This window comes from Phoenix dactylifera, chromosome 2 (genome assembly GCF_051530095.1).
Source record: "Phoenix dactylifera cultivar Ajwa chromosome 2, Ajwa_hap1_PhDact_Kaust_v1.1, whole genome shotgun sequence".
In the NCBI taxonomy this organism is placed as follows: domain Eukaryota; kingdom Viridiplantae; phylum Streptophyta; class Magnoliopsida; order Arecales; family Arecaceae; genus Phoenix; species Phoenix dactylifera.
Window position 1 is genome coordinate 23,415,709 of NC_143191.1, and position 15,775 is coordinate 23,431,483.

The 15,775-nt window shown below is 36.7% G+C and overlaps 2 protein-coding genes across 5 annotated transcripts; both read right to left on the bottom strand.

Annotated features, from left to right (window-relative positions):
- Positions 1–435: 435 nt before the first annotated feature.
- LOC103716789 (SEC-C motif protein) lies at positions 436–7,270 on the bottom strand. 4 transcript variants are annotated; one of them, XR_605597.6, is made up of 6 exons: positions 5,844–6,252; positions 5,586–5,734; positions 5,212–5,373; positions 3,641–3,756; positions 1,003–1,072; positions 436–902 (listed from the first exon to the last, which is right to left on the bottom strand). XR_605597.6 is itself a non-coding variant. In XM_008804952.6 (5 exons), the coding sequence occupies exons 1-5, from the start codon at positions 6,019–6,021 to the stop codon at positions 1,054–1,056; spliced, it is 624 nt and encodes a 207-aa protein (XP_008803174.1). In that variant the 5' UTR covers positions 6,022–7,270; the 3' UTR covers positions 554–1,053. The 4 variants fall into 4 exon arrangements, 2 of the variants coding, with proteins under 2 accessions (XP_008803174.1, XP_026664159.1); XR_015975199.2 differs by adding an exon at positions 2,132–2,243 and having other exon boundaries at positions 436–1,072; XM_008804952.6 differs by having other exon boundaries at positions 554–1,072; positions 5,844–7,270.
- A 251-nt stretch (positions 7,271–7,521) lies between these two features.
- LOC103716790 (period circadian protein) lies at positions 7,522–15,053 on the bottom strand. Its single transcript, XM_008804953.6, has 4 exons — positions 14,799–15,053; positions 14,602–14,704; positions 8,922–9,311; positions 7,522–7,836 (listed from the first exon to the last, which is right to left on the bottom strand). The coding sequence occupies exons 1-4, from the start codon at positions 14,900–14,902 to the stop codon at positions 7,708–7,710; spliced, it is 726 nt and encodes a 241-aa protein (XP_008803175.3). The 5' UTR covers positions 14,903–15,053; the 3' UTR covers positions 7,522–7,707.
- Positions 15,054–15,775: the final 722 nt, after the last annotated feature.

Sequence of the window (15,775 nt, forward strand, 5' to 3'; positions counted from 1 at the left end):
TCCTCCCAACTAAACATGCCTTAAAAGTTACATTAGATGATGCCTAGTCTCTGATAGAGACCATGCCCTTCTCCCACCACAGAATTAGTTTGGATTGGAGAAGGATATAGGCTCTGTGGGGTGGATAGGGAGATACGGAGCGGCCTTAAGCTCCTCTGGCTGAACAAGGCAAAAAAGAGAGGGAGAGAGAGAGAGAGAGATAACCATGCCCTTTCTTATACCATTGACCGCCAGCTACAGAGACTAGATCCGAACTCATTCAGAACCCAAATGATCTTTTCTTTTCTCTATTTTTTTTTTTAATTTTTGTGCACGTGGGCAGTTTGGAAACCCAACAAGTGCCCAACCGCATTTCCTATCGTTTTCTTTTTCCTTGCCACAAACGAAACTTTGAAAATGAATGCAGAATAATGATACAACTCAAAAAAACACATATCAATATACACTATATCAAATCTTCTTGCAATCAAAATAATGAAACCTTCAAATCCCATATGTCTTCGTATGAATCTAAAAATAAAAGGAAATGGGGAAAAGAACGAACAAACGGTAATTAAACAGATGAAAGACCATGTTGATTAAGAGAAACTACTTGATATTTATGACCTAATCAAGCTTCAACTCTGCAAATTATCCCTCAAGTCAAAGTATAACCACTACATCGATACACCATGGCTTCAATTAAGCACCTCTGAATGTAGAGAAAATGCTCTCTCGCATTTTACTTAGCTTCTGCAATTACAAAATGATGAAGATTGTTGCAGTATCAGTTCTACAGTAGATGATATAATGGTCGGTGCTGTAACTGCCTGTCTCAACCTCCTCCATCAGCCAGAAGTAAATTGCCTTGATTTCAAGAGCATGGTTAACATTTAGAGCATCACTACCCACAGCAATGTCACCTAAAAAACTCAATTACATAAAAATAGAGCTTGACTTTGAACTATGTTCGAATTTGATGTAGTTGCTGCAACAACCACTTCCACAAGTTGTGTATCTTACATAAGTTGAGAGTCTTGGAAAAGAATTTCAGATCCACCAGCTGTTTTCACCTCAAGTCATTCCACAGCACCTGTTCAAAATATACAAGAAGTTTTACAAATGTGGCATGAAGATATACTCACTCATACATTCTTATCTTCTTGAAAAAATTAGTATAAATTCATTGAAGGATCCGACACAAACATCGATATTACAATCTGCCAAATACATTTTCCTGTCACCAACTTCTAAACTGTCAGAGATGGTACATGAAGTAGCATATTCCCATAAACAGCTTAGTATTTGAATGAGTAGAAAAAGAGACAACATTTGCACAATCTGCAAAAAGGCACTGCATCTTGTGATGGTTATCAATTCATTCAAAAACATTAATTGATGCACATACTGTATCTTAGAAGAAGTTTAGGAATAGTAAAGGAGAGATAAAAAGTGATGGCCTAAGCATATCCAGCATGGATCAGAGAGGGAGGCAGCAATATGCATTTCTGATCCAGGAAAGGGTCAAAAAATATGAACCAAGACAATAATAAAGGCACCGTTTCCAAAAATCTGCCCTTGGATAAGCATGGGTGTTAAAGGATCTGTAGAATGAAACCTAATAGGTAGTAAGGCCTCTTCTTCAGGTAAAACTATGATATCAAAGGAAAAAAAAAAGATAAAATTAAAAAGCTCTCAAATTTGACTTCAATTTTGGAAAACCATGAAACTTTGCATCCCATTCTTCATAAGCTGCGATATATTAGCAAACAAAATGGAAATATTCTTTAATATTGAAATTCAGACAGAAAGCAGTAAGTTTTCTGATCAGGTTAAATTAGTACCGCTTCATCCGCTTTAAATCCATAAACTTATATCATGACAATTTAAGGTTCGAAATACATAAACCACAAGTTACATTCATTGTCATTGATGTTGCTACAGAGATATTATTTGAGGTACAAGCATTTCAAAAATCTCTATGAAAATCAATCTATCACAACAAGAATAATTATTCATTAAACTTAGCTACTATTCATCTTCTATAGTTCAAACATTATATCAATTTAAAATCAAACTTGAAACCATGATCTAGAATAACTAAATACTCTCTACAGAAAGAGATAAAGCAATTAAGCAAATATAACCAAACCTTCAACTGATGCCAAATATATATTCTGCGGTATAACTAGTGTTCAGCATGTCTAGAATAAGAAAAAGTTAGCTCCTAGTTCTTCGGTGAACAAATAGATGACCACGCAAGCCTATAAAAGCAGAAGTACAAACCCATTAACAATAAAATTAATTCAATGTTGTAACCTAACGTAAAGATACAGGGTTGCATCATCAAATGCTACAACATGGTCATGCTCTGAAAACAAAGAGGGACTAGATCACTAGAATTCAAGTCACCTGAATTCTACCTAGAGAACTCCACCTGCTCCAGAATCTCATCCCTGCTGCTGCCCGTTCACCCACTTCTTTAGACTCCACATCTTAAAACAAAAATCTTTCTCTTGACTATTTAACTAAATTAATATTATTTTATTTGCACAAAAATTTGCTTTTTTCCCCCAGTCACCATGTTATATTGTTAGTTCAAAACATAAAATAAGTGAGGGACAACATTGATGCTACAAAATCATGGCCAAGAGGTATCACATCATGATCGGTTCCATTGTCATGGATCAGTCATATAAAAGAATGATGAATTTCATGAAGACATATCTAACAGATGAGTGGATGACATGGTGAAGGGTCACTGTGTTGCTATGTGACATGCATATCATGGTAACATGGGTACAAACTTATAGAACAATACAGATACATACCAATGACAACTTAGGGTAACTCTCATAAGAAAACAAATTGGCCTACTATGTATCTTGGGTAAAATGGAGGGTTCAATCAAACAAAGCTGAATACAGCAAGGGAGGATGCAGTTGTGGATGACTACAATGAAGGAGATGCAGAAGGTGCATTAATAGATAAATCAGTGGAGAACTAGATGAAATTATCCTCGACTGCAACAAATATGAAGAGATCCTGGTAATGATTGGCGCTCTAGTTTGCATCAAGAGTCTAGAGAAAGGAGAATATTTTAATCTGACATGGTAGAAGTTATGATAAATGACTTAGCAAAAGTTCATAATGACACCAGGGGTAGCTTTTAACAGGTATTATTCATGAATAAGTACTGCTAAAGTCGACCCTAAATTATTAGGACAAGGCTTCATGGTTATGGTTATCTGATTTTGTTTTAGAACCATCGCAAGCCTTAGGTGAGGTATGAAGGTTTGTTAAATCAAACTGAGGAATATGCAATTCAACACTCGTCAATGGATGTTCCAAATTACTCGTGCGAAGAGGTGGGTCCTACTTGTAGATTGATAGGACAGTCAACGACAAGAACATATATGTTGCAATTGCTCATTTATTGGTTAAACATTGTTTTCTCCAATAAATAATCCGTTATGTCACTTTAAGCACTCACGATGGACCTGCTAGACTGCTCACTATATAGCCAACTTTGTTTCCTAATTTCTGATTGTTTTTAAAACTTTACTGGTTCACCTTATAGAAAAAATAAACTAGAGCATAGTATGGAATTATCAAAAATCAAGTTTTGGAGCTGCATATTAGTAAAGCTATAACTTCAGACCTTTTGTATCTCTTTTTGGATCCACATGGGCAGATAGCATTTCTGCTTATTTCCCTGCTCTTCGCCAAATTAGACTTGCCAACATCGAATGGTGTTGAGCCCATCAATTTTTGCACCTAGAAAACAAGATAAGGCTCATAGTCTTAAAAAAGTGGTACTTTTATTTATATATCAGAAATAAAACTGATTAGGTGACATCAAAAACTATTTACTTATGGCAGAATAATCCAATATATTAGCACATAACACTCGGGAGTAAAAAATCTAGTATGCTATCTAGTGTAAAAATGAAATTCAAGCAGACGGAGTACATCTGAGATTACTATGGGCAAACTGCAAACTTATTGGTAATATAAAGCCTTCTCCAGAAGTACACAATAGCCTCCATGATTACTTGATGCACTCAAGGATCAACCTTAGTAGATACTATAGAATCTTCATTAACTGCATCTCTAAAAACCTAAATTTAAAGACTTAAATTCAAAGAAATAACAAACCATGCCACCTCCCCTCCGACCCCCCCTCTCGAGCATGGAAAAAGGATAAATATGTTATACAACTTGAAAATTCACCGACACATCTTCGAGTAGAAACTGACGGGAATGGTCATCTATGATCTGCTGATTTTAACATCTTATTAAGTAAATCTTCATGTTAGATTTCCGGCCATAATTCAAACTCCAATAAAGAGATTTAATTCCAATCCAAAATGATTATGACAGACTAACAATTTTATAGAGTTCTGTGGAATATTTAGCCAATATTTCTATCTAAATTCAGCTCCAAGACCACAATATGCAGTCAACTACGAAGGCTCCTTACAATTCTTGCACATGGTTAATGATTTTGGATACTAACCCAGCACCAGCTGTTAGACTGATAGGTTGTTTCATCAAATCTGGATAAGATGACACTGCAGTTTCTGCTTTTGATCAGGCTCTGTGGAAGTGCCATATAAAATGATAGGGCATAATTTAATTTAGCAAAATACTTTTCATTCATAATGTAAGAGTAGGAATAGCAATCTTCTTAAACTGGGTGAGTTCTGCAAAGTAGAATATCACAAAGATCAGAGAAAGAACTTGACAGTAAAGAACAAATTTTGTCAATTTCTTTGAGGCTAACCACAGCTAAATAAGAACAAATTTTGCTAGCAGTCCTAATCACTCAATTTATGCAATCGAATTTTTCATTCCTTACTACAGTCTGTGAATAGAGCACTTCAAAATGAAGCCAAATTTTTTATTATTTACAAAAATGAAAAAAATCATAATGGCATGCACCCACATGCGCTTCAAAATAATGATAAAACAGGAATGTACATATTCAATGGTAGAATAATCAATCCATCATTTAACAATAGAACAATAGATGATCTGGTCTCACCTTCCCTTTAATTTTGAATAGGAGTTCTGGCAATATTTCTTAAATTTTGCCAAAAAACAACACAATGGGTAGCTTTTTGAGTCATAATAGAAGATCCAATCCATCATATCATATGATTTGATTCTGGTAGTAACAATAGTTAACATTGCTTCATAAAACATATTAATTAAGGGAAGCAGAAGTACCTCGTTAAAGGTCTTCGGCAATGGCTTTCCATCCTCCTTTAACTTATCTATCTTCTTCTGTGCCTCTTTGGCCCATGTATATTTCGCCAGTACATGTTCAACATCAGCTATCGTGCAATTGCAATGCTTTGTCGCATCATGTTTGTGGCTAGCTTGGAGATTCTGCAAGTGAAACAGCACTTTCAGGTAGTATCTTATAAACAGAACCATATAAAACCTAACAAAACCTAAACTTTTTAAAGAAAAGGCACAAGAACAATCTAGTTCAGTACATTGACATGGAACCAAAGTTCGAAATTACATAGAAATGAGTTCATTTCGTATTTAATTGATAAATCGGCAAAAAAAATTCTTTTCTCAAAAAGAGGACTAACCTCTCCTGTTGGATCGATGGAGCCAAGGTATCGGAGGATGACGGATTGCTTCTTGAACGCTTCGGAGACGGTGGCGCCGCTGCAGCGGCCGGCCTCGAACTTCTTGAAGGAATTCAGCATCCGCGCCTTCTCCATCTGATCGGCGAATTCTACAGCCGCCCCATATCATATCCACGCCACAAATCAAATCAAAAGGTTCTATAATTACAACGACATACACACGCAGAGAGAGAAAGAGAGAGGGAGGGAGGGGCGGACCGATGAGGGAGAAGGAGGAGGACTTGGAATCGGTGGTGGATTTGCCGGTGATGACACCTTTGATCTTGTCGAACCATCCAACACTCTGGAGGCGGGGAGTGGAGGAGATGGATCGAGCGACGCAGAGGCGGATGCGAGAGGAATGGAGAAGAGTCTGAAGCGAGCGTCGAGAGCCCATCTGTCTATCTATCTATCTATCTATCTATCTATCAGCGTGTGTTTCGTCGCGTCTTCTCTCGCCTCTTCAATTTCTTTCTTCTTCGTCTTCGAGTTCTTCTCTGGTTTCGAAATGGAGCGGGGCCCGACCCCCAGTGGCGGCATTGGCTTAGCAGGGTTTTGTCACCTCTTCTACGATTTGAGCCGCAGATTGCATCGCAACCTGTTCCGCCGTAAGCCCCTGTGAGGCCTCGGAAACCAGATTGGGCGTGCACGTTATTTGTTTGGGAGGTCGCGGTTCCGCAGCCGCTTCTTATTTGCACCAGCCGTGGGAGCATGCCATGTAATAGAAATGGTCGATTTGATCCGTGCAGAGCCACTTCGTGCTATGTTTTTAGTGCGAAACTATGGGTATTAGATGCCTATGATGACAAGAAATTAATTAGGAATGGACTACATTTTTCTCCGGCTAAGAAGATATCTATGACTTCTAGATTTAAAATCAATAATTAGTTATTTAAATTAAAAATCTACATGGTTTATATCACTAAAAATATTTAGAAACAAAAAATCTTGTATTTAGATTGTTCTAACCTATGGATTATATAGATACAAAAATAGATAAACTTTATTATATTAGTATGCTAAAATACATGGAAAAAAATATTTGAATTGAAAGTCCACCTCATTATCATGATTTACACATATCAAAATATGCATATATTTAAAATCAAAAGATTTTAATACTCATCTTATAGCAAAACATAATCTAAAATTATTTTAACCATTTATTTTTTGCGTCCACTTGATGATAAATTAGAAACCAGAAAAAATATGTAATTTTTAGTTATTAGATATTTTTAATAATATAAATCATAATCAATTTCGTGGATCTTCTATTGAGGTATCCAATAAATTTAATTTTCAACTTGAGAGGAGCGGAGAACCTCTCATCTCAAGAGTAGAGTAGTCTATCTCTATTAACTATCAATATTTCTTGTAGCTCTTCGACTCCCAGTTGCTAACCAAATATTGGATCCCTTTTCAGTCAATGCTAGAAATGTCAATGAATCACTAATTATAAAATTTGCAAAGCCTTTTTATGGAAAAACTTCTTTCCCTCCATGGGTCAGCTAATCATACTCTAACCATTGCCGTCAATGAATTCCTACTGCACAATTATATATTCTCCATGAAATGGTATTTTCAGAGTCATACAGAAATATCACAAAAGGAAAAGTTTCCTTGGTTGTCATGCAACTTCTGTAGTTCTCAATGACAGCCAGAGGTGCCTCTAACACGGTACAGGCTCAGTGGGCGGCCCAGTGAGGGATTTATGCTTCAGCTATGTTACAGTTCTACGTGAAATATCTGTGCTACTTTCACCATTTTTAAATGACCATACAAGACGTTCAACCAATAAAATTTTCATGTAACCATATCCAAAATGGCTCAAAACATACTGCTCTAACATCCGAGCCCGCAACTATGCTGATGACTATTCCATCACAAGACAAAACAGTTCCATGAAGAGAGTTCTGTCAGTTTAGCGACAGAAAATATGCATTGATAAACGGATCTACTGTCTACTTCTTCAGCATAATTTCATACACTCACATTCTGGTGAGCAAAATCCTTCCGAGAATTTTTCACCTAATGATAGGCCTACAAATCCACATTTTAGTACGATTAACAGTTGCCTGCAAGCTTATCCATATAATGCGCGCCATGGTTCTTGAACACTCCTCGGTTTCTCAATCTCTTTCTGCTGGAGTCCTTCAATGGAGAAGCACAGACCCATATGGTTGGCCAAGAAACGCCCCACCTCATACAATGCCTGGAAATCAAGACACTAAGTTGGTGAAACACAATAAACTAGGGATGCAGACAATAGCCATAATGGTGAATAAGAATTAGAAAAGTAGCAGTTGGGACAGTGCTTACAAGCCCTTTACTACCATGACCACCAATGCTATCATAGATTACTGCAAAATAGGAGTGCGACGTGATTATATGATGTGCAAGCTACAATAAATGGATTCTTCTCCTACATATGCTAGATTGCCAAACAGCAGCTTTTGATGCTATTATACAATGTTCTTAGATAACCAAGTGGATCGCTAGATAATCTTCTTCATAACAGCCCAGTTGAACTTCTCAAAGTGTCAAATTCAATCAGTAATAATCATCGAGATGCAAATAACTATAGAGAATATAACAGAAGGCTAGAGAAATTGAGATCTTTTCTTGTTGTGAACTGTACAGGGGACAGCTTAAGGTTCATTAGAGGTTTCAGAAGCAACATGTCAAAACAAATCAGGATTCTTGCATGTAAAACCCTACAGCTCCTGCAGTGCAAGAAGGGCAATGATTGTGAAGGGACTCCACTATAAATTTTAGTAGCCGGGAATGAAGTATTTATGTTCAGAAGTGGGAAACATTCACTAGTATCGACACAGAAATATTCACACAAAAAAAAAAAAATTGAGCAAAATGTCTTCTAGACAAAAGACTACTAGTCTCCATAAAAAGCAGCAGCAAACGAATCGGCTGAACAAAATCTAAGCAACTTGATATTATAAAAAAAGTTCTAAAAAAATGTTTTTTTTTGTAAAATAAATTATGAATCTTTGATCTTGCTCATTCCCCGATGAACAATATTCTGTGGATACTTTTTCCAGTGTGTCAGACAAGATGCCTTCGAACTGAAATTATGCCCAGCATGATATATTCAAGTCCACAACCATGAAAGAAAATATCTCGACTTTTCTGATCTTGATAATCTATCTACACCAGACTCATTACAAATCAACCTAAATTATGCATATGTCATGCACAGAAACCAAAGGTAATTTAAAAAACTATAGTTGAATTATTCACCAAATCCTAGCATATTTGACTTCAGCAAACCCATCATGATACCTCAAGTTCCTGGTCAGCAGATCTTTTACTTTGGTCTCGAGCACATGATGCAATAAGCACTGTAGGCAGATTTAAGACACGAACCATCTGAAGCAAGCAAGCCAAAGATTCGCAATGAATTTGCAATGATGAAGGAGCGGTGGCAGTTTCAGCAATCATGGACTGAAAAATGTCAGTTGTGCCCTGTATTTCAGCTCCACATAGCATCACCTTCTGCTCAGATGATGCTGGATTCGCCAGTTCTTGATTAACCTTCAGAGCCTTCATGACATATGGAAGGATTATTATAGGCTGATTAGGACTTTCCTCTGAAGAAATAAGTGCCAAAACTTCTTTGACAGCACATGCAGCAATGGGAGGTCCATAATTTGGTAAGAGCAAGATGGACACCTGAAATGATTGAGCAGATACTAGATTACTTTTGCCCACAAAAAAGGGAGCAGTTGGAAACTTGCTACTATGTCAACTCTAAGGCTGCTCATGCACATAAATTTCTAATGGTATCGAAAAAAATGCAATTGATGCAAGTTATCAATGATCAAAGTCGCAATAATTATTGTTCATAATCCTGCCTTTTTTGCAGCAAGTTCCAAAGTTTTATATTCCTAACTCCCAAAATTAAATTGCAATCTAATGTAAATTTTCTTTCCCGCAATTTTCAAAATCTATTCAGTAATCATGACATCTGAATACATTTTTTCCTGCATATCCACCGTATCTAGCACCTTTTCCAATTTCTTTCTTAAACTCATTCCAACTCTTTTGAGAATTTCATGTTAACTCATAAAATTGATCTCTATGGAAGCAACAGTTAAAGGAGTTAGTAGAAACCATAAAAGGGGAAGTTTCTTGGATGGACACTTACTATGGAATTTTTTGGATATGACTTCTTGTTTATGCCACATCCTAATCAATAGTGACAACCTGAAATCCGGTTAGATAGCAGCCACGTGGCAGCACCAAAAGCTGGTAATTATAATGTATGCCCTTGGTAATGGAAGTAGGCTGGGCATTGAGGTCTAATTTAACAGGATGGGCGTAAAGACCACTAACCAAAGTCAAAGAGTATTGGATAGGACTGCTTACATCACATTCCAATTAATGGCACGAAGATCAACTAAGATGAGGAAACATGGCCAGACTTGAGAAAGGTTGAATGATAGTTAAAAGATGGACCAGGAAATGATTGCGCGTAGGCCAATCAAGTTACGACGTGGCGCCATACAAGGTAGGTTGGGTGATGTTAAGAGGCATAGGCTGAGTCTCGAAGACAAGTGATGAAGCATAAGCCAATAGAGGGTACAGTCTACCCAAGAGGCTAAGTGTTGACTTAAAGGCTGATTATGTTCCATGTTATTCATGTAGCTAAATCATCGGCATGATACAGGGTAGAGACCCAAGAGTAGGACATGAGAAGTCAAGAAGTGGAGATGGTTACCATAAGACTAAGATGTGGAAAGTGGAGACAGACAGTTTAGAGAGACTGAAATTGGCCGCGGGAGCTGCCAAGAGAAAATGGCTGAAGTGGCATTAACCAAAGATGACATGTGTCAATATTAGAAAGCCACAATTGACTGACGGTTAAAAAGAAGATATATAAATATTAGAATGTAATTATGAGAAGAGGCCCTTGACTAATGAATGACCAGTAGTTCTATTTTATCCTTTCAGTTATTTTCATTATTTGTATTTATCTTTTAGCTCTTAGTTCCTAGTCCCCTTAGCGTAGCACTGTAGTTACCCTCCTCCTCGAGAAGGTATAGCTTTTCTCGAAAATATGTATGTATAGCTCTCAGGTTTTTAGAACAAAACTTTCATTAGTTAGCATATTTTTAAAGTCATGCCACAAATTGTATTCTTTATTTTCATTATGTCAACCAATTTGAATTATTGCAAACACTTATTTTGTATAGTTGGAAAATTGTAGAGTCCTCATGTGCAATCCAGTCAAGTGTAGCAGTTACTTCTCTCAAGGTGAATTTGTTTAAAGCAGAAACTCACTAGTACTCATAGAAATCTATTATCATATAACCAGCACAAAATTAAACATCTCCAACTTAGTTACTCTTTTTAAATGGTTATATGAGTATCATAAAAAATATTGAGATGCAAACGTAAGGGCAAAAGACAGTATATATTAGGATTTTATTCCCTATACACACATACATATATAGGGATTGTAACCTAGGAATTCATAGGAAATCAAATGAAGTAGAAGAAGAATATACCATGGACAAAAATGAGCCACCCAACCAACCAAAAATGGTAAGATCAACCAAATAATTGGTACGCAATCAAAAAACAACCAAAATCTTACCTCCATTCTCTTGCTTTTTCCTTTTGAAAATCCAACAATTCCTCCCCCTCCAAACCATCTGCCATATAGGCTATAGCAAAAGATATCAACTCTGCTTCATTCCAACTATCCAAATTGTCATAGTTCTAGTTTATATGCTTGTTGGATGGCATGATCCATCAAGCTCATCCACAATGTTTCATTACCCTCCACATTCTTCCCAACACAAAAAAAGTCCTACAATGAATTAATGGTGATGGACACTCACAATCAAGGTTTCAGTTTTACTTTAAGAGATCAGCACATATCGGAATCTCACTCCTACATCTGTGCCTCTTCCTAACACTTCCCATTTTAAATCCGGTATCTTTTATCATTGCTACTACTTAATCAAAACTAAACTTAATTCAGAAACAAGTGCATGGTCCATTCTTTTAGCTGTTGATTTTAAACCTTTTTTCATGTAACTAACTTAAAAGTGATAGTGGAATGAATAAACAATTACTGTATAGTATTAATTATGATTTCATACAGGTGCTTCCTAGATGCTGCACCTAGATGCCATTTTTCTGCGCGCCCCCCCCCCCCCCCCCCCCTCTCTAGAGAGATAGAGAGAGAGCTTCCCTAGTCTCTACTCTCAGACCAGCCCCAGATTAAGCTAATCACGGTGAGACTTCTGCAAAAACTAATAAAAGACTTGGATATTTGACCTCTATTAGGGTCCATTCCGTTATTTGCACTCCACTGTCTACGAGGATTGTGTAGGACTTCTTCAGGAAATCCAGTTATTTACTTCTTTTCAAGTATCTATTTTTCCAACTTGCTTTGCATTGGGAATACTAAATGAAGCATTCCAACTTGAAGACAACCTTGAACCAATTTGAAATTTGTTAATACTAAATGAAGCATTCCTTCCTGGCCTCACAAACCAAATCTCATCCCATAGGTTCCCCACCTCCCACCCCTCATGCTCCTTCCAAGAAAAATCTTCTCTAATTTGTTGCCTACTCTAGTCAACAAGAACAAATACAGAAACCAAATAAGGCAGAGTATGAGATTTTTTTGCCCCCACCATGGGACAGGAGTTTGCAAGTCCGTTTAGCAGCCCACTTTTCAAAAACTTGTGACCATCATATTCTAATCATGCATACTGAAACTTTTAGAGATAAGATATAACCCTGAATATATAATATAGAAATTGTTCTCACTATGAACTTAAAAAGTGTAGCTCTTATTGAAATGATGGACACATCAAATGCCACACCAACTAGAGTTGTCTCTCTTAGATAACCTCCTAACCAAGTTCCACCCAGAGAACACAGGCAAAAATCCTAAAGAATCCACACCTCTGCACTATAATTAACATGCATCATGAATGTCTATCAGTAATACAACCATGCCAACCAAACAATACAATCATCATACCTTACCCTCAACCTCAAATATTAAAGTAAACATAAGGGAGCATTAGCAAGCACCTACCCAGCAACTTATAGAAGTTATATAACACTGATCAAGAAACATTTTTTTTATATAAAAAAAGGAAACACAAGCCAAACGTTAACTAGCTGAATTTTGGAAAAGCCCATCTTCTAAATCATGTATTTAAGGTGCCCCAATATGTGTTGCCACAGATTTTTGTTCACATCCCTTGCTTTAACACACTCATACAGCACCAGAGAGAAAACCAAAATAAATAAACACTCAGAATTATCTGTAAAGTTTTGTTTGATACCCTCCAGACCCCCTGCCTTGAGGTGGGTCAGATATTGTAAACTTGTTTTGTGGTTCAAACAGTACATCCATGAAGCCCTGGTCAATGACAATCTTCAAAATATTTTTATATTAAAATAAGCAAGCAACCACCATACAGAACCATAGGTGATCGGAGTCGAGTAAAGTCAACCAATGCACACCAGATAATTTTAACTCTTCCGGGAGAAAAACACCCAGAAGGCCAGAATTAAGTCAATGGGGCCATGAGCATAGGTAGAAAGCCATGTGAATCCCTGATCTTGTTAGTAAGTCCCAAAATCACAAATAGGGATCCCCCTATTTTGCTTTTCAGTAAGACACCAAATCATTACAAAATACAAATCAGTGTTTGCTTATTAATTTATTCTCAAATGCCTATTTTCCTCTTTAGTCCTACTCGAGCGAGGCAACAATTTCCCGATCCATGCATAAGCTCAAGTAAGTGAATAAAATGCCTCACAGCATCCAGTAGCCTCACGCATTTTGCTCCAGCAAACAATTAGACTTCCTTGAGCTTCCAATAAATAGAAGAGGGGTTGAAGTTTCAAGCTTGATTTCTGCAACAGTTAGCACTTGCATGATCTCTGACCAAACTCGACATAATCTATGCCAATAAAAACAACCATATACAATCTCCTCCAATAATAAGACCTCCAAATTTCCCATACCATTGATCCTTGTTTTCATGAACTGTCTGGTGAGCCAATGACAACCAATGATTCTGGACCAAATAAATTGCCACGAAATCAAGCAAGCTCATACTTCCATTGCAACTTACAATAAGAACAAATATTTCAAAATGAACATCCTACTTAATCTTGTATATGGTAAGTGATTCTTGAAATGGAGGTTCTGTTCTATAAAAATGCAAATTCAACATATACTTGAAACCAGATGACAAAGGTATGCATTAGGAAGAATTACATGGTCATAGTCTCAAAATAAATATGGCAGACAGGCTGCATGACAGAGGAAACACTTCTTCAACTCATCCAAAGCAATGGAAGACTATTGCAAAGTATTGTCTCTTTATAACAAAAGAACCATGAAACACCTGCAAAATAATTCACAGTAAACATCTCTCATGTTTGTTCCAAAACATACCCTTCAAGGTCTCAGATTCACTTACAGAAGGAACCATATAGCTTCTCAGAAAAGCTCTTCTTTCTATAAATAACCTTTAAATAATTATTCTATAAAATAAATATTTAAAATGTGCCACATTCAAGACAAAGGACCCCAAATTAGACATCATGCATCCAGCATTATTGCGCAGTCGTTCATGAGAAGTCTCACTTAATTAATAATTTCACCAGTACCAATTATAAAATAATTTCAGGATGCACTTCCAAACACGAAATTGTTAAAAAGGAAACATTACTGGATCAAGAATCAAATCTGCCTGGAAGCCAACCAACTAAATTGCTTGCGTGCTAGGAGAATCAAGTAATAGAACCCAAAATTCGATAAGAGGACAAGATCAAATTTAATTAACTAACCCACGGAAATCAGTTTACATCTATAATCACACAAACTATATCATTTAACATATAGTAATTAAACACAGTTCACCGTAAGAACACCAAATTGTAGCTCAAGAGAGACAAAATATACTGAAAATTGACGTGCCTGAGGCGATCCATGGGGGTCTACAAACTCGATCAAATCCCCCGACGCCTTGCGGTCGCCAATGCCGTACTTCTCCAGTGAGAGTTCGAACGAAGAGGTTTCTCTGAAAGATTCGTCAAGAAATCGTGAGAGATCGATCTCATAACACCGTAAATGGGGTTTAGGGTTTGGGATTGGTCCAGGGGATGGATTACGACCTCATAAAATTGGAATCGGGATTCGGGCGGAGGGCGTCGGCGATGGCGGGGCCGAAGCCGTCGGGATCTCGGACGAGAAAGATCACCTTGGGAGCCAGTCTCATGGTTAACTTCCACCGGAAGCCGACGGGTGAGAAACGACGGGAGAAGATTAGAAGAAGCTTCAGGAGCGGGCGGATGAGGGGATGCGGTGCAGTAGTTTTGCTTCGGTTTTCGTTTTAGTGTCGTAAATGAAATATTGAAGCGAATGGTGTTAGATTAACAATTCATATACATGATATATAACAATTGTATAAAAAATATATAAATAATTTTAGAATTTTATGATGTTATAAATATGTTATGTTTTAATATATTGCATATATCAGGGGCTGCAAGTGGATTAAATTATATGAAACCAATTCAAAATCAATACGGTCCAACCTGAGCTAAAGTTATTTGGATTAGATTTAGACTCGAAAATAAGATTCATTTCTATAAATTGCAATTGAAATTCTTCAATTCGAATTTGAACTAGTATGCTATATATTTTGAAACTATAATTGCAAATAAAAATTAGCCTTCTTCTCATGATATAATTGGTCAATGATTTATTTTATTGATTAGTCATGCAGGGCTATCATACAAATTCTATGTAAAATATATTTTGATAATATTTACATGTTGCTTATTATCCAACCTAAAGGGAATTAGATTAGATTTAAATTTATTTTTTTTGAACTCGATTAAAATAAAGATCAGGTATGGGTTGTGCCCATGTTTTGATCCAATCTGACCCATTTGCAGATAAAGCCATATGAATCTAAGCCATTATCATTAATTGATTAAGAACATTTTTAGATAGTTATTATAAAATGGATGCAAAAGCAAATTCTCTACTACTAGACTATGGACTATTGGCCTATGCTCGAGGCCCACATTTTTCTCATACGCTTCCACATAGATTGCTGGACAAGAGATACCACAAAATGATCGAT

What these genes read in the sequence shown, in the direction of transcription:
- LOC103716789 (XM_008804952.6), bottom strand. Translation starts at nt 6,021, where the DNA reads ATGGGCTCTCGACGCTCGCTTCAGACTCTTCTCCATTCCTCTCGCATC. An exon ending in CCATCGATCCAACAGGAGAG is followed by an intron (nt 5,374 to 5,585) that starts GTTAGTCCTCTT and finishes TTTCACTTGCAG; the next exon opens with AATCTCCAAGCTAGCCACAA. An exon ending in TGCCGAAGACCTTTAACGAG is followed by an intron (nt 3,757 to 5,211) that starts GTACTTCTGCTT and finishes CTTGTTTTCTAG; the next exon opens with GTGCAAAAATTGATGGGCTC.
- LOC103716790 (XM_008804953.6), bottom strand. Translation starts at nt 14,902, where the DNA reads ATGAGACTGGCTCCCAAGGTGATCTTTCTCGTCCGAGATCCCGACGGC. An exon ending in CCCGATTCCAATTTTATGAG is followed by an intron (nt 14,705 to 14,798) that starts GTCGTAATCCAT and finishes CGAATCTTTCAG; the next exon opens with AGAAACCTCTTCGTTCGAAC. An exon ending in CTGCTGACCAGGAACTTGAG is followed by an intron (nt 7,837 to 8,921) that starts GTATCATGATGG and finishes CTTGATTTCCAG; the next exon opens with GCATTGTATGAGGTGGGGCG.